The following is a 24,123-nucleotide window of genomic DNA, read 5'->3' on the forward strand; positions in this document are numbered from 1 at the left end:
TTTCTGCCATCTCTCAGACTGATGCACGCTGTAGCCAATCAGGATTGTGCATGTGATGTTCAGTAAGGACCGCCTCTTAATATTGATGTGTTTCCAAGTTTGTTGCTGCATTTTTAGATTTTGCTGTTGTCTTTTTAGTTTTGCTGTTGTTTGTAATTTTGCTGTTGTGTTTTTGATTTCCTATTGTTGTTAGATTTGCTGTTTTGTTTTCAAATTGTTATTACATTTTCTGATTTCCTGCTCCGTTTTCTGATTTCCTGTTCTATTTTCTGATTAGCTCTTGCATTTTCTGATTTGAATTGTGTTTTTGTTTTGTTGATGTGTTTTGCAATTACAGGTCACCATAACTCTGCAATAAAACAATACAAATCATGAAGCAAACACAGCAGAAAAAGTTGTTTGCAAAGTAGTTTCACCCTGACCCTCTCAGTCTCCATATATGATCTGATGAAGACAGCGTAGGACAACCAGTTAGAACAGAAGTGTCAGGGAGAATATGTAGATGGTGAGCTACCAGGGGGTCTAGAATTTGTATTATATGTACTAGAAAGGGGGTTCAAATCTGAAAAAAAAAAAAAAAAAAAAGAATTTCACTAGTACTATATGGACACGTACTATTTGTGCATTTTTGTTACTTGTAATAATGAAGTTCCCTTATCTAATGTTATTTGCTTGACTACTTTGCATTAACAAACCATGAAGTTCAGCATTAATAAACCATATAAAAGGTTAACCAAGTAGTAAAATAATTAAACACATGTATTAATGCAGCATGTTCCTAAGTGTTGATGAGTTGCTGCAATCCAGATGTAAACATTAGAACTTGCTTTTCAGCATTCATCTTTATTTTATTCATTCATGATATGAACATCAATTAATACAAATGTTAATTACTTTGTTAATCTTACTGATGGTGTATTAATGCTAAAGTTCGTGTTAACTAATGTGTTAAATAATGTCAGTTAAGGGATCCTTAATGTAAAGTGTTACTCTGAAACCTAATAAACTTAAGGTCTTGTTGATATAAATTACATTTCTTTACCTTCTTCATTTTTTTTTTCAAAGGGATCACAATGTTTGAATTTTGCCTTTGCTCACATGGTGCTATAGATTATACCACTGCTTCCCAATCCTGGTCCTGATCTATTCCTGCTCTGTATATTTTAGTGTTTTTCCTGCTCTAAAACACCCACGTTGACTCAAGAACGACCTGTTAGTTAGGTGATTAGATAGATCTGGAGTGTTAGAACAGGACAAAATAGAGGGGTGCTGCACACTGAGTGCACTACAAAAACAGAAAGCTAAAGCAGTGGAAGAAGCAGAATGTTTTTTGAGTTATCATGCAGATTTAATCTGTTCTTTTGGTATGTTGGTTGTACTTGAATGACTGAAGGAAATAACTGCCTAGTTCATGTAGATTATAGACATAATTTGAGGAATGTTTTTTTACGCGTCTGGGGCCATAATAAAAGTACAGTGTATCACAGAGAAACTATAGGAAATATATAGCTAATTTTTCGGAGACGAGACTAATAAATAAATACATTAATGAATAGATAAATAAATTCATACACTGCCAGCTTGAACACATGGATGGTCTTTTTTAATTTTATTTTTTTTCTGTATACAGATTTCCCATTATTGGCAATTAACTAAAAAATTAAACAAGTGTTCCGTCAGTTGCCTTGTCATCTAGATTTTCTTTTTCAGCAAAGTAAAGTCACAATATTACTCATTTCACATAAACCTATTTCTTACTAAGATTTTCTAATTCTAGAGTATTTCAGCTCAACCCATTTCCAAGAGGTTAAACCAAAAATATTACCGAGTGTTCAGAAATGTTGACTGGCAGTGTACATGCAAAATGAAATACACTGTATATCTATCATTAAATTCATCAGCTAAATCAGGGATTCCCAAACATTTTGGACAAAGAACTGCAAATGGATTTTATGATTTTGATCCTTTACGTTTTTTATTCCTGATTTATAATTTAGGACTTCAATATAAATTCATATTCAGTAAATGTTTTGGCATGTGTTTGTGTTTGTTTTCTTGACTTCTTCACTGAGTCTGAGTCACTTGATGTTGTCAAGGAATTAGTGGAGGTAGATGTCCATTTTTATTGCTGAAATATCATGCACACTCTTCATATGGCTGTGATTACTTAGTTAGAGCAATACTCATAATATTACTTTGTAAAATAAGTTAATAATACAAGTTTCTCTTAAATCAAATGACCCCACATGGGCTGCCAACCCCTAGTTTGGGAACCCCTGTGCTAAATAAACACATCATTGGTTTATTTATTGATAGAATTATTGAAAGTTAAATTGATGGGTTTAGTGATAGATATATTCCTGCTCTCCATGCTCTGTACGAATTAAACCTAGAGCTAAATCCAGACAGTGGATTTATGTATATGTGTGAGTGTGTGTGTATATGAGGGAGAAATTTTCAACAACGTAATGCTGAATCTTCAAACTGACACACTGACACACTTGGCTTGTTGTGGCAGGTGTCAACAAAAACTCAATCTGCATACCGCTGGCAAAAGAAAAGCCACAACTGAATTAATCATATCATCTGGGGTGTGATGATCTGCAGCATCCCGGCTGTTCGAGAGACGCTCACTGTCCCAGGATAAGATTATGATGCGTGAATTTTTTCACTGAGTTTTTGAATGAGCGTAGAGAGCTCCTCTGTGGCCTGGGATTTGTCCTCCAAAAGCTCGTAGCGCAGACTAGAAATGTCCTGCTTGATCTCTTTCAGCTCGCCTTAGATGAACAAAACAGAGAACAAACGCACACGTATAAAACAGAGCCATAAGCACACACAACCAGTGCATGCATATAGACAAAGGGAGGAGAAAAACCAGTCATGCACTTTGTAAGAGCATGCGTCGGCATGTCTGTGTTTATTTTACCCCTTAAAGCTTTGGCTTATAATTCAGTTATTCATCTTACTGCTAATTATTCAGTAACTACAGTGAACTTAACAGAAAGAGTATGTAGTTATGAGCATGACGAATGGAAAGCTGGTCCCGTTTCTGAAAGTTTAATGTGTTAAATATTCAAAAAATTATTCAATCACAGTTTAGCTGAAGCTATTATAATTTTAAAAGCCTGCCTGTTCCAGTGGTTTCATCTGGGTTGAGAAGGAATCTGAAACAAGCCTTACCTTCATTGACTTCATCGTTCTCTTTGTCCACTTGTGCTTTCAGGACGTAACGCTTTATGAGCCGCTTCATAATTTGCTGTGGGAAGATCAATGATTTAACTATTAGGCAAAGTATTGTCCAAATTAGACAAAGCTGCATTATGATACATTTGAATAAACTCTAGTATTACTAGCACTCTTTTTTAAAAATGAGCAAAAAATAATGAGTAAAATAAATAAAGCATGTAATAAGTTATACAGTATATTAAGGTTAACCATATGGGAAGATCATAAGGAGATTAGAATATGTGATAATCGTGTAAATCTGTTATAACTGCCAGTCATTTGAATAAGAAGGAAAAGGAGGAGATGAGAGGTGAAGAGTGACTAGACGATACTTCTATAGGTAAGCAAGGAATAAAAAAGTTTGTGGGTGTGCTGCTATGGGAAACTAATCAGTAAGCAACTGTCACCTCCCTGAAGTGTTTTGTTCCTCTCAAACCACAGCAATTTGCCAATGACTCATTTTTTTTATATATTAAAGAATGACACACCATACATTTTATCTGTTTATAGTGATGTTCAGTATTACATTAACGGAACGCTTGTGAAACAAGTTAGTTCTTGTTTTTGCTTATATTATAACAGCTATAAACACTCACTCCCTCATTCAGACTTTTCCGTGTTGGAAAACATTACAAAGAACTGACACTGGAGGCTCCTTCTATAAATGCTAAATAAACATCTCTTCACAGGAAACTTTACCATATCAAGGATTATACATTTTAAAAATCCTTTTTTAGTGAGCATCCATCATACAAGTCCCTATTAGTTGTTACTACAAATATTGTCATGAATACGAGCACATTAATATAAACCTGCCTGGCAGAGCTGTCAAATCTGCTGTTATAGAAAATTAATCAACACCTTCTAACCAATCAGAACTGAGAATTATTACAGCACTGTGGTATAAATAATATATTACGTAGCACCATTAATATATAAAAAAAAAACTGAACTACTTTACAGCATGTGCCCTCATTTATTTTTTATTTTATAACTAGAGACCCATTCCAGTGTGAAAAAAATCTACAGATCACCTTACAGTCCCAGCACAGAAGTATTTTATGAAAATAATCCAACAGTTTAACTATTAGGCAAATTATTGGTCAATCGTACCATGACTAATACAGTCGACTAAAACTCTAGTATTACTGGCACTCATAAAAATCATAAAAATACTCATACTGGCACTCATAAAAATAAGCAAAAATTATTGAGTAAAATAAATAAAGCATGTAATGAGTTATACAGTACATTGAGGTTAAATATATGGGAGGACTGTATAGAATAAACATTTTCAAACACTCAGAGTTTTCTTAGGTAGTGCAATAGTAATAGTTTTCCAGTAAAACACTGGTTTTAAAATTATTGGCACTCCTACAATTAATATTTAGTAAATCCTTCCCTGGAGAGAAAAACAGCACTGAGACTCTTACTGTAATGTCTGTGCGGGGTAGATAGATCTTGGGCAACTCGTCCATGCACAATATTTTAAGCTATTTTTTTAGGTAGGGTTCAACTCAGGAGAATGAGATGGTCGGGCAAAATATTTTTGTGCTGATTCGCATGTTTACTTGGGATCATTGTTTTGACTAGATTTAACCTCCTGGCAGATGCAACTACACTTTGAGCTGAAATATCCTCTCTTTAGCTGAATTGATGATCCCATTAATCTTCAGAAGAGACATTGAACCACCAACCACAAAACAGCCCCAAAGCTCTAATGATCCACCTCTATATTTTATATTTATAGTGGGTATCAAGTGCTTGTCCTTGTATGCATTCCCCTTTATCTCCAAATATACTGGCAGTTTCTTTTAAGTCTTATCTGACCACATCACAAAGTTCCACCTGTAGCTCTATTGTGGCACGCTTGGGGAAGTTCAAATATCATCTGAGCAGCTTGTTGCTATGGAGATGGCGTCTAATAAATATAGTGTAAGGTTACAGAGTATTGTGCAATACTGAGACTAGGTAAAGTGTATTGTGTGTGTTTTTCCTTTCCCCTTTGTGTTTGGGAACAAATGTTATCCAAGATGTATACAAGGTTGTATCATATCATAATTCAAATAAATTTCCAATTCAAGTAAATTTTAAAACTTAAAAAGAACAATTAATTTCTGAAACAGATCTTATTTCCTTTTCACTTCCTCAAGTTTTCATCTGCTTTAGAAGTTTGAAACATATATATATATATATATATATATATATATATATATATATATATATATATATATATGTATATGAAACCTTTTTCCAAAAAGTTTCAGTTCAGGACAAATTATTGTTTGTAATGTTTCTTTATAAAACATATTTTTTGGCCATTTCTTTTTAAGGGTGCCAATACTTTTAGTTGGCATTATTTGCATTTGTTTTTGTTACTGAGATTTCAATTAAAAAATATTCGCATCAGTTAGGTACTGTACCTATAATTGTAATAACAAAACAATAACTAATAACCATAATATTATTAATACTATTAAATTAATGTTATTATTTAATAGTAAATAAATAAATTAAATTAAATTAATAAAACCACAAGGCTGTACATGACAGATCCCATCTTTACAGTATGTGCCACAAAAACAGGAAGAACAATTACAATAAATTACATAGGTATAACATAATAAGACATGGCATAGGCAAAATGTACAAGTACAATTTTTTGTTTTAAGTTAGTAAAAAAAAACTTGTACAATTAAATGCCAAATTAAAAAGTTGAGTGTGAAATATACTTTTTGGCAGGAGTCCTGGTGAATATCAAAGACTAATAAGGAGAAGAGAAAGGAAGAGGCAGAAAGTGAGGGGGATGTAGGGAATATAGATGCCAGTTAAGCATGCATCTTGCCTGGTAGCGCGTGGGCTGGTTGAGGATGCTGTTGAAGCTGTGCGACTCACTCATGTGCATGTTGGACTGCGTGAACAGGTTTAGCTGCAAGCAGTGAAACACACATTCTGTCAGGAGCAGGCGGATTCTGGTATAAATTAACCAGTGCAGATTAACTGAACATGCACACACATAGCTACATGCGGCATGTAGGCTGAGAAGCACATTTAAACGCACATATTGCAATATATTGTGCATTTAAAGCATAGACATGGGCATGATTTAAGTGTTTTCTTTGAATTTTAATGAAATTTTAGTTCATTAAAATTCTGAAATGCTCAATGCACCCAAGTATACAGTACATTAGGTTTCTAAATAATCATACTATAAATAAAAATCAGCCTACAAATTGTATTGAACATGTTGGGCCACTAGGTGTCACTGCTGAAATGTGTTAAATTGTATTGAGCATGTTGGGCCACTAGGTGTCACTGCTGAAATGTGTTAAAAACAGTATGAACCCTCATCCTTTCTTACCAAACTCTAGCATCTCTAGCAAACTCTAGCAACCATCTCCAAACTCTTATTAAACTCCTCCAATATAAAATATGTAAAGTAGAATCACATGGGACTTTATACATGATACATTATTTGTAAATTATTTCAGGGTGCAGTTTGGAATGTCTGTGTTTATTATTATATCCCTTCTATCTCTATTATATATATATAAATACAGTTCATGAAGTCTTCATCTGATTGGTCAAACACAATGTACAAATGCACTGGTTTTTTGCTATAGATTTCAGCGCAAGAAAACATTTTGGACACAAATCTTAAAAGGCAACACATGATGCTTGTGTAATTTCAGCTGAGAGGCTGGGGTCAGTTAAGGGAAGGGGAAGGTTAAGGCTTATCATCTTTTGCAATTCACCTTGCAGGCAGTAAACGTCTCTAAACCAGAGGTCGTGAAATGCTGGAACGCAATCATTTCATTGGACCAAATTGAGTACTTGAAAAAATACTGTAGCAGATCTAAAAACCTAAACATGTTTTCTAAACATGAACCAGCTTTTGTAGCAAATCCTGTGTTGCGACTTGTCCAGTCACATCAGATAATTATGTAAATTATTTAGCTGAAAGAAGCTCATTGGAATTGAGACTAGCTGCAGGACTAGGTAAGAAAGGGGTGTGTTTTTACAGACTTTCTTAGATTTTTCATTTTATTTACTCTCTCAGGTCTGTGAACTAATGATGTGGCTTGTTTTGAACAAGGCAATGACAAAAATAGAATGTTTAAAGACAAGTGGACAGAGAAGTAAGAGTTTATTCTCCCTGCATCAACTTCAAAACAGATGTGTTTTATGGCACTAGTCAAAAGTTTTAAAGTGACTCACAACCACGAAGCAAAACATAACAACACCAGAGTATCTTACTTATAACCATGACCTAATTTATTGTAACTATTGTCACCATTCTTTCATTTCATATCATGTTAGTTGTTTCTCTGGACCTTTATAAGCAAGAAATGTTATGTAGCTGGAGCATTAGAAATGACAAAATTACAAACTGTTCCAGTGAGTGACACAAGCCTTGCCAAAATTTTACTGAAAAAGAAAATGAACTAATTAATTAAATTAATTAGATTAATTAAAAGAACTTAAATTAGGTATGAAAATCCACTTCATTGTAAAAAGTGAGACAAAAGAAACCCATTCCCTGATTCGTTTTGACGGCAATATGTCAAATTTGCCAGCTTTTCAATTACCCCAGCCCACAAGAAGAGATCCAGCAGCTCAGATTGAATTAGACGCTCCTAGGAAATGTGTTGAATTTCACCACTCGTGCATCACTGTAATGCAGTTATTCTTTGCGTCCTGTGTACACCTCGTTGTAGGTTTATGAAAAGATAGATTATAGGTGCCACAATAATGAACAAGGATTGTCCCCGTTCACCCTATAAAACATTTCAGCATCACTCACGCTCAGTGCGGGGTCAAGGAGAATAAAGCCATATGTCTTGTCTCAAATGAATGCTAGCAAATTGTCCTTGAGGGGAAGCCCTGATAAATTTGATATAGGTGTAAAGGTTACTTTGGATTTATTAGAGAGATAGAGTGATACACAATCCGATTGACAACTGCATGACCTTGATGACTAGTAGAAATGCTGATTTTCAACTTGGTCAAAGAGAGCTGGAAGAAAGAAGGAGAGAAAAAGAGGGATAGAAGGAAAAATGGAAGAACCTAAGTGTTGGTCCAAATAAGAGATGAGAAAAGCATACATGCATTATTCAAACACACACATAAATCTACACATACAGACACATGTACATACTCTAGACTTGGAGTTCTCCATGCCGAGCTCTACATCTTTGTTGAGCTGTCGCCGTCGGCAACGCAACAGGCTAATGAGTTTGCTGATGCAGTGGACGAAGGACTTGGGGCTGGGCACGATGCTGAAGGGAGGTGGCAGGGTTTTACCATTATCGAAATATGACAGCCAGAGTTTAGACCTGGCAAACTTCCACTCCACGTCTGCGTCATCCTAGAAAACAGAATCTGTTAAATCCAGTACACATTACGCCACAGCTTTAAATCTGATCTAGAAATCCGAAACTCTTCATATGCCAATTGTACTGGGCTCACAGGCGCTGGACTGCAAGACTATTACGTATAGACTAGGAAATAAAAGTTTGGACACACCTACTCGTAGAAGGGTTTTCTTTTTATTTTTACTATTTTCTATTATTGTAGGATGACATTAACAAAGAAATAACACATACGGAACTGTGCAGTAATCAAGAAACGGCTTTGTATACGCTTAGATCTTTTTAAGCAGCTTCATGAGGAGCTACAAAATTAGCTGTGCTCTCTGGGAGGAAGGGATGGCATACTTTCTCCCCTGTCAATCACAGCGACACTAACCAATTGTGGGAGTATGCATAAGAGGGTCGACAGCGCTTTCCTCCAATTGTGTTACGCTGCCCTGTGACACAGCATGAGCAGCAGTTTGAAAACATGCGGTTGACTGGTTGTTCACATGTTCCAGACGGAACATGTGTTAGCCTTCTCTCTCCTTGCTTTTTAACTGTTGTATGACTCCAGAGAGCTGGCTGATGGGAGGGAATAGGCAGGAGACGAAATTGGGGAGAAAATGGGGAAAAATGGGTTAGAAATATCCTGATTGACAGAGGGAGAGGGAAAAAAGATCATCCTTTGGGAACACTGGTTTTCAAATTCCTGGCTCCCAGCCTTAATTTCCCATTCCATCTCAGTGTGTGTGTGTTTTTTTGCCACTTTTACCCTCGTGTTTATCATAAACGGTCTGGACTGTTTGAAGTGCTAGACAAATAAAACTCAAAAGCATGGGGAAAACTGTGCTATACATTGCACTGTCCTAATCTGGATAGTGGACTAACTGGCACATGTTTCCTGTGGTCTTTCATGGTCCATTAATCGTGGTCAGTACCCTGTAAAAATCCAATACCATTAACAATGGTTGAGATTCTCTTTCTGTCCCACTGTCCTTCATTTTTCTTCAACATTTCATGATATAAGTGGAGATTATCATAGTTTTTAACCTTTTATAGTTACATTTAATGTTGTGGAACATACGCTAAACAAATAATCACTTATGTTCTAGGAGATAAAAAAAGAGTCGTTCCCTATACTTACTCTTGAAATGTATATTAAAAAAAAGCTGTTTACAGAAAAAAAAAATACAAAGTCCAACATCCATTGTTAGACTTTTTCCATTGTGGAAAACTAAAAAAACAAAAAACAAAACAAAACAAGCAAACAAAAAACAATTTTACCTGTTACAAAGCGCCGATGCTTCCATAAATGTTATATAAATATCTCCTTACATAAATCTTCACCACTTTTAATCTGTTTATTATTAGATTCCGTTTATTATAGAGCATCCGCCATACAAGTCTCTGTGAGTTATTACTACAGAAATAATAACGTATATGAACGAGTGCATTAATATAAACCTGTGATTTGTTTTAGAGCTGCACTACTCTCAGAGCTGGTGTTATAGAAAATTAATCATCTTCTGACTAATCAGCTTTGAGAATTCAAAAGTGTTGTGTATAAATCATTTTAATTAACAGGCTTTCCTTCAACGTGTTGCTTGATTTTGATTACTTTTTTAACACTTCTCCTCATTTATTGCATATGCTAATTTCATAACCAGGACTCATTACACTCAACCTTCCTTCTTTCTCTTCATCAGTGTCTCATATCTTTCTTTCCTAATATCATTTAGATTTTTTTTTATTATCAATATCTTAAGATACACTACATGACTATTTTTGTTATGTGATCATTTGATCATCTGTGAAACACACAAAATTGCCATGAATTAAATTTCTTTGTCTAATTTCTTTCCTAAGTATATGCAAACTTTTCCATTCAACTTTATGTAATTGTGAATATCAGATTTTCTGGACTCACCTCTATCTCCTGGTAGGAGCTGTTGATCATAGCGATGAGCATGTTCAGCAGAACCACCACCATAGTTACGTTATATATCCCATACAGGACGTAGCCGATGTTCTCTATGAATTTATGGTCGTACTTCAGGACCACGGAGGAGACTTCAGACAAGCCAAATATGGACCAGAACAAAGTTTTAAAACTTTCCTCCACTCTGCAAAGACAAAGATAAATAAACAGATGGATATGTTATGTAGTATTTAGCTCAGTTCCTTTCTTGTTTGAAGACTAACCTAATATATTTATGAAATAGTTATTGCATAAGTTCATTCAATAAAACAAATGTGATGACAATTTATTCTGCCTTTAAATCAGAACATTCATGTTTCAGACATGGTGATATATTAATACAAGGAACTCAAGTCATTTTTTTAATGAAAGTCAAACAGACAGAGGATTGAGTAACTAGTAACAGGAAATGACTGTAAAGTAAATCTGCTTGGTGTCCTAGAGCTCTCTTGATGAAATTACTAGACCTGAGGAAATTACACACACACACACACACACACACACACACACACACACACACACAGTCCTGCTAGAGAACGTGATTCATTCCTTCCTGCACTCTTTAGCGAGACTGTGTCCCTGGAGAAGATGAACTACAGCATGAAATGAGTTCTTTGGTCGGGCAACCTCACACTTAGCCCTGACTTTCTCCATCTGAAATTGGTCAGATGCTGGAGTTGCAGTGTGTGAGCAAACTGGGCTGAAATGATCTTATAGGACTACTTAATTGCCTTTGCATGCTTCACAATTCCTGCTCTCACCCTGTATTTAATGTAGGGATGTCAAACATATGGTTCATCAAAAAGTCATTTAAAAAAGTCATTTTTTATGTGTTTTAATTTTAAAATGTATTGTGGACTGCTGCTGAAAAAACCCCAGCAACAACAACAAAAAAACCTAGTCTCTGTTATTGAAAAATGAGTTCAAGGGGGATGAATACTTATGCAAGACACGGTGTAGTAAAACCAGAATTTGAAACAGTTATTTTCTTGGTAATGAACTGCAGTGTGTTCATGTGATTTGTTGGTGATATATGTTCAGTCTGTGCATTCAGAATGTACCTTTCAGATAAATTCTGATAAATGAACACTGCTGATGTAATGCCTCACCAGTATGTGAGAAGGACGGATTGATTGTAACTCACGTGGTAAAGGCAGGGTTAACCTTAGCTCCCAGATAGTAAGAGTAGAGGATGAACATGCCAATCATGAATGCGAGGAAGACCATAATGAAGAGCACCATGAACTTGAAGATGTCCTTCACGGTACGTCCTAGAGAGATCTGCAGCGGGCCGAAGCTCTCGTTGGCTGGGAGGATGTAGGCAATACGAGAGAAGCTCAGCACAACAGCAATGGCATACAGGCCCTCTGAGATGAGCTGAGGGTCTGAGGGAAGCCATTTATCCCTCGCTAGAGGAACATAATCACAACAAATATTGTACATCGGTTAGTACAACAATTGTATACTTTTATACTGTGAAATTCACTCATCATCTTATTTTGTATATTAGACTAATCACATATGCCAATTCTAGGTAAACTATTGTAAAAGTTAATTGTGGATTAACTAAAAAATTTGCTGAGTTAAAAATACTTTTTAAATCTTTAAAATGTCAGGAAATAAATATTGGTAGTAAGTAAGTAAGTCATTACATTTCCTAAACAATATGCATCCTCCATGGTTTTTGAATAGGGGAAAAAATGTATCTCTATTTTACAATTTATCTACAAAAATAGACTCAGAAGAACTTAAAATGAAGTGTACATGTATCATATCAGGACTACCTGACAAACAGGTACGTCAGGGAGAATGTGAAAGGGTTGTACAAACTAATTGTAACCACTTCAGAGCCATTTATAAGTACAACCGTCTCTCCTACTCACCGTACGTGAAGTACTTGATATCGGGTGGCAGCGTGACCAGAGAGAGGTCAGCGGCATGGATTTTCTCATCCACATACTCCTGCGCTTTCATGGCCTGCATGAAGGCGAAGAAGCGGGCAGTGAAAGCTGCAATGAAGATGGACAGCATGCCAAAGTCCAGAACATTCCACAGCTGCAGGATGTATTCCCTTGGCCCTTCTGTCCATAGCTCCTTACACTCCGACCACATCATGCCTGCAGGATGGATGAAAAGCTTCTGAACCATTAAATAACATGAAATAAGAAAAACTGTTTTAGTCCATTGATCTCTTATCTCACTCTTCTCTGTCTCTGAGGAGACTCAGTAGACAATTGATGTGGTTGGTCTTGAGCTTTATTTAAAAGATTATATCTTTTATGGTGTTCTAAGTGACTATTTATTCTGATACTAGAAGAATGCTTTCTTGAGGTCTTTTACAAGAAGTCAAAACTGGATCTACAAAGCAGAAGAAGGTGCAGTAACCTCACTGTTATTAAGAAAGAACAACTGCAACTGGGTCCAACACACTGATTTCAAAGAAGACGTCAGATTATATTGTGATGTAAAATGCTTTTCCCTTTGTTGAGAAGGCTATTGGCAAACTAATGAATATTAATGAGCATCAGTGGTCTATTATTGAATATTAATGAGTATGTAAAATGTCAGGGAAGACTGTCCATGGCAAAGACAGGCACTTGATATCAATTTCTTTCTACTCTTCTAATAGTACTGATCCAAAGACAACAAGAGGAATTTTTACTGAACCAATTTTTATTGGTGCAAGAGGAGAACAGTAAACTAGACTAAAATGGAGCTCAGAAACTGAGAAACAGTACTCCCAAAGGGCAGTCACATATTTTGCATTCGGCCTAATTTACTGATCTGCAGAGCCGAAATTTGTCAAGACAGAGCTAAAAATCATTCACATTCAAGGCCACTGTGACGGACATGTAATAGAAATAAACCCATTCATTCACGAACCACTCAAGGACAAGCCAACCACAACAGGGCTGGAAATGGAATTAGTCCGGAGTGTGTTGTGTGGGTCACTCAACATGATGACTTCTGTAATGGATGATCATTTCCATGCAGCACACAAGCTGCCAGACATAATGAATGCACTACTTTGTCACACTACACTGAACAGTGTAATACACTAGGGAAGAGTGAACAGGATTTATTTCTAAATGTATTTAAAAGACTGACCGCTAAATGCATCAATTGTCTAGCAGCAGAAAGTCAGTAAGTCAAGGCAACCCAGGTTGTGTTATAATCATAAATATTAGTGGGAGAATCAATGAAGGCCCTCTGATGAATGGTGAAACATCTTACTACTACTACTAAAATTTTTTAAATGGCTGAAAACATTTATAAGTATAGACAAATGAAATGAAAGAAAAAACCAGCATAAAAGCTCCTAGTAAGGTTTTGGGCCAGCTGCAACACACCTTGGCAAGTCTCCCAAGTCTATAACTATATCATATAGTTCCAAGTCTGGAACTATATTAAATGAATGAACAACCTTTTCCAAAAGATTTTCACTCAGTTGATGTTTTGATGATGGTAAGTGAGAGCGCTGTTTAACACACCGTTCCAAAATCTCCCATAGATGTTCATGATTTGGATCTTTTGAGTGTGATGGCCATACCATATTATTTACACAATTTTCTCTTCAAACTATTCAGTGAGCCTTTGTGTCCTGTGTATGGGGCGAAGTCATCTTGGAAAAGACCACTCCCATCAGGATAGAAATGTTTAATCATAGGATAATGGTGATCAGTCAGAAGACCTTTGTATTGATTTGCAGTGACCATACCTTCTAAGGGGACAAGTGGACCATGTCAGAAAAAAAACAGAGATACTATTTTTTTCTTTAATTTGTCACCTGTCAGTATCTGTGACTTCAGTAGGTATGTCTAGAAATGCCCAGGGGCGGTCCCAGTTTAATCATAGTAGACATGCAATAATACTAAATATAACACTAAACACTAAAGAGCATGCAATTTATTGAGTTACCCTCCTACCTGCCACCCACACCATGATGAGGATCTCGGTCCATGAGAAGCGAGTGGTCTTCACTCTGAAGATCTGCAGTGGGTAGTCTGTGACCGTGACGTTGGGCAGAGTGCTAATGCCTTCAAACCGGTCAGATGCATTAAAGACCAGCAGGCAGAGGAAGATGATGAAGGACGCAGCATGTGCCACAAACTTCATGAAGGGACTGCGCAGGACTTTACCCAGCTGGAAACATTCACATAGCAAAGTGAGATATTTGCTCATGGACAGCAGGGTGTTCCACATATATAACACTGATATACACCATTGCCTGGAGCATGGGGAGCAAAACTGGCCATGCTCTCGGGGGACAGCGACACTAGCCAATCGTGGGCATCTGTGAGCTCATATATGCGGAACAGGGCAGATAGCGCTTTGCTCAGTGTGTGTTACACTGCATTGAGGTTGGGTGGCTTCACTTGTCTCAGAGGAAGTATATGTTAGCCTTCACCCTCCCCTGTTAGTAGCTGTTATATGCTAGGTAGTTGGGAATTAGCAGGCAGGTAGGAACTGAAAAGAGTGGAGAACTTAAGTAACGTCTGACCAAATACAATAATTTGTTGCTTTACCATGTCGTAGAATTGAGAAAATGTCAAGTGAAATGTTACTTGTCGTGCTGTTGCTTTGTAGCGAAAACATTTCTGTCACACACGTACATAGAAAATGATCACGTATAACTTCATCACTTACTAGTGAGTACATAGGATTCAGCTTCCATTCTGGGATTCGAATTGTTTTCTCACTACAAGGCAATGTGTCGAAATTCTTGTTTGTGGTAATCATACATATGCCACAGATGTATAATGAACTTGATTAGCTATTCATTACATGCATGACTACCTCCTTCATCTCTAAATACCAAACATTGCCAGGAGAATCAAAAATAAAAACAACTAAAGGTTTTTCAATGAAAGTCAGTTTTAATTCCACCAGTGTAAGGAGATGGAATGTATTGGACTCAAATGTTAACTTTATTGCAAAAACAACAACAACTCGATGAAGTTATGGGTCATTTGCAAGCAGAGGATTACATTAACTCATGTTGTGATCCAAGCGGGTCCCATGGCTGCTTAATGGAGTAAAGCTCTAGAAATCCAAGAAGCCATGGAAGCCATCACACATTTTTGCCTCTCACTCTTATAATGTAAAAGTAGCATATAATCTTTTTAAAAGTTACTTTGGACAACCATAAAGTTACTGATTTAAAAGCTTTGTAAATATAAAGAAGCATTTTAAACCTCTGTTAAAAATACAGCAAAGGCTGACCTTTGACGCAAAACATGAATACTATCTTGGCTGTTTAATGTAATAAAGGATTTATTAGATCATACAAATTTGCTTGTCTCTCATATACATTCTGTTATTCAATTTAATATATGGCATGACCATCTGACCTTGTTGAGAAATCAGATGTCACACACCAGTGAGTTTCAGGCTAAATATAAAGATTGATCCTCATTACTCTGCAATGTCATCTTGGCATTTTCATCTCTTAGTGACGGATCTGCCAGAGTAGCTCGTTTGGTACCATCTGCTACTACTCCACAAAAAAAAAAACAAACAAACAAAAAAAAACCTTGCTCTTTTCCGTTTCTGTGATTTACAAGTCACTGTCTTACGAGGACACATGAAAATAATAATGCCTGCATAAAATCAAAATGACGAACACTCACTATGTCAACACTAGTGTATATTTCACTGGATCTTCATAATTAAACTGAATGATGAATTATAAAATTGAAATGAATTACGTTACTGATCATGATAATAATAATAATGTAGTTTAATCACCATAATACAGTCTGGGTATTGTGCTCTGAACCTTTAAAAATGAAATAATGCCATTAGAAAAAAAAAAAGAGAATCCAAGCCATTGCCTGGAACATGAATAGATAGCTCAAGCTTCAGCTATTCACATTCAGAATATTTCACAGCTGTACTAAAAGACAAACATTGTGCTTTATGTGAAATGTCATGCATTTGGCTCAGATTCTCTAATAAAATCAATCTAATTGTACTCCTTTTAACTTGAACGTGGAAATACAAGTATAAAAATGATAAACTATGAAACAATAATTTTTGTTTAAATAAATTAAAACTTTTAACTCTCAAGCTGATCTCACTTTAAATTCTTATGAATTTGAATAAGCGAGGGTGATGTGCTGGAATTTTGTGTGAAATGTAAGAAAAGGTAAGAATACTAATGCTGACTGTAACCTTGATCATCAGACTGTATTTTTTCATATGATTCTTGCACATTATTATGAAATAAGTGTGAAGCCATGTTGTTTACAACTATATTGCTAAAACAACAACAACAACAGCAACAACAAGATGGCCTGGGATCACTGGGTAAAACCCATCCTAAGTAGTGAACAGAACATATTAATCATAACCATCATGTATTTTCGAATTTGTCAAGGTTTTACTTTAAGAAGTTGTTTTGTGGCACCATACCTTGCTGCATGGAGCAAACCAATACCCCACAGCCAGCAGGGGGAGGCCTAGAGCTACCACCAGCACCACCAGACACTTCACTGCGATGGACTGCTCTCGGAGACCTGACAGGTTCTCATACCAGATAGTCAACAGCTGCTGCTGGCAGTTAGGATGGGCCACAAACTGGAGAGGAAAGAAATGTGCAGGTGTTTGAGTTTTCGTGTATGTATATGATAAGAACAGAGTTTTCAAACGAAAGTAACTTCATTATTGGATGACACAGATTCACATTAGGGAAAAATATTTTATCATGATACTTTAAAATGATAAACAATATATAGGTTTGGTAACAAGTAAATTTGGTAAAATAATAAAATTATTTTAAAAATAATAAAATTATTTTAACTCTGAAAAGGAGGCAAAAAATTCTGTAACTACATTTTAGCATTTTTACAATTTAAAGATTCTTTATAGCAAAGTTCTTTGAAGTTTGTAATTGTTATAAAAATATTCCAAGATGTTATGAAAAGATATTGTGATACGTCCAGAATATCAGGTTATTACAATATCAGTATCAATATCATCATACTGTACTTTCACATCACTGAGGAAAACTTCCAGCTATATAAAAACTCAGAATCAGATTCAATAAATGGATAAAACCTTTTAGTCACAAAAATAAGAATAGATTTGACTACATGTATCACAGTATCGAGAATACATAACCCCCAAAACACAGCAGATTCACTGGCACTATGGGTGGAGGTAAACAACTTCATCTTTCTGACATTAACTGCCTTCTTATATCAACAAGTGCAATTCAGACCATAATAACACCAATATTTTTTAAAATATTATGTTTTATTTATGCTTATACCACAGAGCTGATGAATTCTTGATTGTGATTTGAAGATGTTGGTTCATTTTCAAATCAGTCATAACATGCTTGTTCTAATACGTTATCATTACTATATTAACAACTTAAACAGGCACTTGTATGATTGACACTCCATATAAACAAATTAGAAAATATGTATAATTGTTGAAATGGTGATGTTTTCTGTGGGGAGATGTGTATTTAGCATTTATGGAAGGAGTCTCAAGTGTCAGCGCCTTATAAAAGTCATAGATTTTCCAGCACACGAGAGTCTGGAGGATGGAGTGCTTTGGAGGTTCATGGTTACATCTTATTAACTTGAAGAGAGAGAAAAAGAGAGGCTGTTGATGTGAAGGAATGAATGTCTATAGATGTTATGAAGTAAGTGTTACTTGTCTCACAGACGTTCCAACATTAAATGTAACGGTGAACAGATAAAAAGCATGACGTTCTTTAATAAATAGAAAAATATCTGTGGTATGTGTGGTATCAGTGAGTATCAGTAACTCCACTTTGTATCAGGCTGCATCACACCACCCCATCATTTATTAATTTCCTATAACAGCGTGTCCCCAAGGGTTATATTCATTGCTAAATTGCCTACAGTGAATCTGTCAACAATTCCTCAAATAATTTCCATCAAAGCAATGCACTTTTTCGTCTGGTAAAGGCATTTTACTGAGATTGCACACTGTCACCAACAATAATAAGAGGTGGGGATCCAAGGAAAGTGTGTAGAGGTAAACAGCTTGTTTGACTCAGCTCGGTGAAGCAGTGACTGAAAGGATAGGTGGTCTTCTGCATGTTATGTGGGAATGTCAGAGAAACAGAGAGCCATCATAATAATCTCATTAACAGATCTGACCTAATTCTCGAGAGATAGATTCAGTAGGGAACAGCAGAGACAGTAATGATGGCTGAAGAAACTTCTCAGTGTTTGTGCTTGGACTGTGCATGGATCCATAGCTGGTTTATGCCTCAAAATATGCACTTGGTGTAGAGAGTGAGATTAGACTCTTGCCTGAGAAACAGACTCCAGAGGCCAGGATGGAGGCACTGAGGACTGGGTGATGGATTGAATTTTGTTCAGAGGAGAAAGTGTGAAGTATTTTTAACACATCATTCACAGATACTGTCATGTAATTACTAAGAGTGACAGCAAAAGACTGAGGGGAATGTCAACATGCCATTCATCAACATCATAGTGAGGATCATCATAATCAGTATCTGAATGTGAAAGGTTAAAGTGTGATTCATTAGAAAAAAAACAATTAAAATAATCTTAACTCTGCCTGGAGTAGGCTGTCCACCAGAAGTCAGTGACTGCGTGAGGAGTTCTTTAGTCAGAGGAGCAGTCAACATTTTCATTTATTTTACATTAACAGCATTTAGCAGACGTTCTTGTCCAAAACGACTTATAGATGTGCACTGAATTTTCTGTTGAAAATATGTCCTCATGCTAGTACAAATAGAACAAGTGAGAATTAGCACAGCAAAGACTGTACAGGATTTTTAAAATAATAAGTTATGTAGATTTAGTGCTAGTTTTAGTGTTTGGTGACGAAGTCTTCAGTCTTTGTTTGAAGACAGACAGTGACTCAACTGTTTGGACAGCCAAGGGAAGTTCATTATACGACCTGGGTGCCATAACAGAGAAGGTTCTTGATGAATGTGTCTTGAGGGACTGTGGGTTGATTCAAGCCTACTTGTGGCTCTGTCCATCTTGGAGCTCTGAAGCTCACACAGAAGAAACTGTACACAGCACGACCACAGGATGGATACTACACAAAGCTGTGCTTTATCGAAGAGTGGCGAGCCATATGAAATCATGTTTGCTGTTTGCCAAAAAGCATGCTGGGTACTCAGCAAATATGCAAGAAGGTTGTCAAGTCTGATGAGACTAAATTTGAACATTTTGGCTATGGCATGAAGTGCTATGTTTGGCAGAATCCCAACACTGCTCATCACTGTGAGAACACCATCCCCAAAGTGAACCATGGTGGAGGTAGCATCAAGTTGTGTGATGTTTTCCATGAAGAATGGGAAAATTATCAGGATCCATATGTGCAATGCTGATAGAGAAATATCCCAGAAGCCTTGTAGCTGTAATTATAGCCAAACATAGTACTGACTTAGATCAATAAAATGTATTATTTACTTGCAATAACAGATTACTAGGGTCTGCACCAAGTCCATTGTATCAATTAATCAATCAAACTATTATCTCTCCTTATCAGCTCCTTAAATCAGAAATGACTACAGGACAAGTAAAGAAGTGCCTTCACGATACAGTAAAGAGTTTAGTACATGCTGAAAAGGTAAATCACGGTTTCTGGGCCAAAGCTAAGATCACTGCTTACACAGAGGATGGATGGTGACGGTTTTGTTCTCTGGTGTACATGCGGGTCTGATTTGAGGTAGTAGGTTAATTGCGTGTATCTAATGGGAATTATAGGTGTTAAATTCATATCTGCCCTACTTAACATAGGCTATGCTGCTTGATATATCAGTGATGTGTTTCAAAATATGTCTGATTATCCTAAAATATGCAGTCAAGTGAAGTGAAGGTAGAACAGCTATGACTATTTTGAGGAAGGAGTAAAAAAACAATCTGTATATATACAGTATACCCTTAATGAATGAAGCCACATTATGTGTTGGAAAGAATAATAACACTGTTTAATATTGCATAGCTGACCTCAATTAATCATGCTTTTAAAATTAGATTAACATTGCCAGTAATCTCCAATTCACATCAGATTCTTATCAAAAAACCATCATACACATTTGACTCCTATGAGCTTCACACTACAGTATTAGAAGTCCTTTATTGTTAGCTTAGTGTGAAACTAAACTTAAATAACCTTAAAGCTGTATAGTTTTCAACAGCCGCTGATCAAAAGGCTGTAAGATTGCAGCCAGGATCTGTCTGAGCAACCATAACTCACACCAGTTTGTAAGCAGCGTTAGTTACAGCTAACAGGGAATTACATTCATGGCTAAATCTCACACTGACAGCTGTTAGATAATATGTGCAAAGTGCTAAATCAGTATTGGACAACTTATAGCTCATCCTGTTTAAATCTCATATAATGCCATGCAGCTGGTGCAGGAGCTGATTTATACATGGGCCAAAGATTAAAAGAATTTTCAAAACGGCAAAAACAAACAAACAAAAAAAAGATAATCTTCCAAATATAACATAGTGACAATCTAGAGACATCTAGTGACTTTTTTGTTTGTTTAATTATTTTAGGTTAGCATTGTAATATAAGCTGAGAGATCCTCTTTTAGTTCGGTGGCAAAGCCAAAACACTCTATAATTAAAAGAATTGATAAAATGTCTAACAAATCTTCCAGACTTGCCAAATATTTATTGCCTTCATAAAGATGAGGAAATTAGCTGATATAAACTCTATTCCTGAATCTTGTGAAAAGGAAATGATCAGGCAGAAAATGTGTTTAAATTTTGTCAGCCCTCTGGTTGTTTCTACCACTAAATTATTCACATAACATTGATGAGTACAATATTCTAAAAAAGCCACCAGCATACATTCTATTTAAATGGCATGATCAGAATTTTATATATATATATATATATCAACGTATATGTTACATATTAGGACAGCACAGCAGTATACATGAATTAAACATACTGGTTTTGATTGAAACTGCTGGTTGATTCATAGAAAACATCTATTTATTATTCATAATGGCCATGTTTTTGGAATATAAAGAAGCCGACTCGGTGGAATTCCTCATAAGAATACCACGTAGATTCATGTTTGGTGTCTACAAGCCACATAAGTCCATTTTAAATGTACACTGATGATGTGATAAAGATCATTTTTATTTCTGAGCATAAATGTGTCTAAATTCTTATATTTTGCAATTATTTTGTATGATACTTCCTATGAAAAAGAAAGAGTTTTTCCATGTTCTAAAAAAATTTGATTTTTGGAGATACTTGTTCTTCGTTCGATGGTGATATAAAGCCAAGATTTTGTGGCTTATTTCCGAAAACCAAAATAGGGACCAGCTCTCCAGACATACAGTATTTCCATCAATCATACATCACACAGCTTCCATTGATCACACAGCAACACACCAAACATGCTGCCATCCATTTAAATCTCAATTATGTCAGAGATGGATAAGCGGCTTGTTTTTTTTTTTTTTTGACCACGACAGCAAACCCCTGTGGTAATCTTTTCCTCCAAAAGCCCATTTTGAAATTGCACTTCTAGCTCATTGCTGTTAGCTTGATTAACCCCCTCCTTTAACCCTCATATTAATGACCTTGGTGAGTCAGTAGGGAGGGGTTCTATTTTTGTATTTATGTGTTTAAGACAGCCAAGGCCAAGAACATATAGTACTCATGTGTAACTAACACACAAGCATGACCAAAGTGCATGTCAAGATGAAATACACAGGACACTGTATTTCATCCTTTTATATCTCTGGATGGAACTTTCAGAGACAGCAGCAGATGGAGGGTGCAATTAGTGGAATTAGCTGTTATGAGGTGGTTATATATTAAGCTGAGCATATGGTGTAGAAAGCACACATACTGCATATGTGATGTACAACAGAAGAGGCCAAGCTGAGCTACTTGCCTTCTTGACTTCATATTTGATAGCCAGTTTGACTCTGCTGAGGAGAGAGCGATGGTGCTGACCCTCCTCCAGCTCCGCAGATACGTCTCCATTCAGGATGGCCTCCACCTCCTCTGTGTCCCTGCACAGGTCCAGCACGCCCACCACAAAGTCCTTACACTGCATAGACAATTTCCTGTAGTCATTCTGAGAGAGAGAGAGAGAGAGAGAGAGACACAGGAGAAGATAAAGACTGTTTATTAGCAGCACAATACGTCTTGGCCTGCCACAATATAAGGGGCAGCAAGTGATCTGCCTCACTCTTGTGTCTCTTCTATTTGCTATGATTGCTCTTCATTCTTATTATTGTTTTAGATTTTTTCTTACCTTTATTAGTAAATTCACTTCTGTTATTTTACTCATTTTATCCATCCTTTTTCAATTATTCTGTATATAGTGTCCTTAAGTTATGTACATTGTTTGCACTATTTTTTTTGTTTTGTTTATTTTAATCTATTAGTATTTTATTTTGTTTTGTCTTTTTATTTTATTTCTCTTGTTTTTACTCTATCCTTCCTTTGTAGCTGCTTTGGCAATACAAATGTACAATTATTTGTCATGCCAATAAATGAAAACTAAAAAACTGACAGAGAGAGAGAGGGTGAGAGAGAGACAGAGAGAGAGAGAGACAGACAGACAGACAGACAGACAGAGCGAAAGACAGAAACAAAGACAGACAGACAGCAGGAAACAGTGAAAGGTGGTGAGAAAGATACAGAGACAGAGATAGACAAAGTGGGAGACAGAGAGAGTGAGATAGAGAGAAGAAGGATCTATGTTAACATAACAAAACAGCAAATACACAATTTTGTCATCTGCTCTTTTTTCTCTCTCTTGAATCTAATAAATGAAGCTTATTATATTACAGAGAAACCAGAAGCCATAGTGTCCTCTGTCCTGAAGACTTTCCCATTCCCTTTCCCACGTTCCCCTGCAACAGCAAAATCGGGCAAAAACATCATACAGTTTACAGCTTTAGATGACAAAACAATTACAAACAGCCATTGACTGAGAATAAATAAACAGATGATGATGAATTTGATTATACCTTGTGATATATAATAATTGTGACAGGCCTAAACAGATACTACTGTGTACTAATGTTGTCTCTTTACTCAGCACTAGTAAGACTGTGTCATTCTTCATTGTTGTGACTGACTGATTAATGACTAGTGTCTCCTCAGTACTAGCACTTAAAGTGTCTGCCAATTGAATAAATGGAAACAGAAATTAAAATGATGGTTTCGACTCCGGACCAGCTGCTTCGGCATATTGGGCCAGCAGCAGCAGATTCTACCTGCCAAAGTATGAATTACAGCAGATCCTGAATGTCCTGAAACTTCTGCTTGGCTAGGTGCTGACAAATACTTTGTGTGTTTCCTCCAAGAAGCAAAGCAACCATGCTGTCAAATTCAGTTACGGCTTACTAGGACGTAGATTCGTCGAGCAATTCTTGTCTGAAGGGATTTGATATGAGGGGCACTACTATGCACATTTACTTCATCAAAGCCAAGCTTATTCAGTCCAGGACTGCCATTTATAACAGTTATACACTGAGAGAGTGAAGATAACAGTATCTGCTGAGAAGAGCAGGGGAATTCTAATTAAACGTCTTATCCAGCCCTGCGAATAAAAACC

The 24,123-nt window shown here is 36.3% G+C and overlaps 1 protein-coding gene across 1 annotated transcript in view; it reads right to left on the reverse strand.

Moving 5' to 3' along the window:
• Window positions 1–1,984: 1,984 nt before the first annotated feature.
• trpc3 (transient receptor potential cation channel, subfamily C, member 3) overlaps window positions 1,985–24,123 on the reverse strand; it is a 37,575-nt gene continuing 15,436 nt past the window's right edge. Inside the window, exons 3-12 of the mRNA XM_026919727.3 lie at window positions 22,447–22,632; window positions 16,972–17,136; window positions 14,484–14,700; window positions 12,441–12,674; window positions 11,702–11,966; window positions 10,507–10,702; window positions 8,384–8,593; window positions 6,071–6,154; window positions 3,181–3,256; window positions 1,985–2,777 (exon numbers count right to left, since the gene is read on the reverse strand). Of these exons, the coding sequence (XP_026775528.3) occupies window positions 2,650–2,777; window positions 3,181–3,256; window positions 6,071–6,154; window positions 8,384–8,593; window positions 10,507–10,702; window positions 11,702–11,966; window positions 12,441–12,674; window positions 14,484–14,700; window positions 16,972–17,136; window positions 22,447–22,632 (1,761 nt within the window). The 3' untranslated portion in view covers window positions 1,985–2,649. The remainder of the gene's footprint in view (window positions 2,778–3,180; window positions 3,257–6,070; window positions 6,155–8,383; window positions 8,594–10,506; window positions 10,703–11,701; window positions 11,967–12,440; window positions 12,675–14,483; window positions 14,701–16,971; window positions 17,137–22,446; window positions 22,633–24,123) is intronic.

The sequence above is a fragment of the Pangasianodon hypophthalmus genome, chromosome 9, assembly GCF_027358585.1.
Source record: "Pangasianodon hypophthalmus isolate fPanHyp1 chromosome 9, fPanHyp1.pri, whole genome shotgun sequence".
NCBI classification, from domain to species: Eukaryota; Metazoa; Chordata; class Actinopteri; order Siluriformes; family Pangasiidae; genus Pangasianodon; species Pangasianodon hypophthalmus.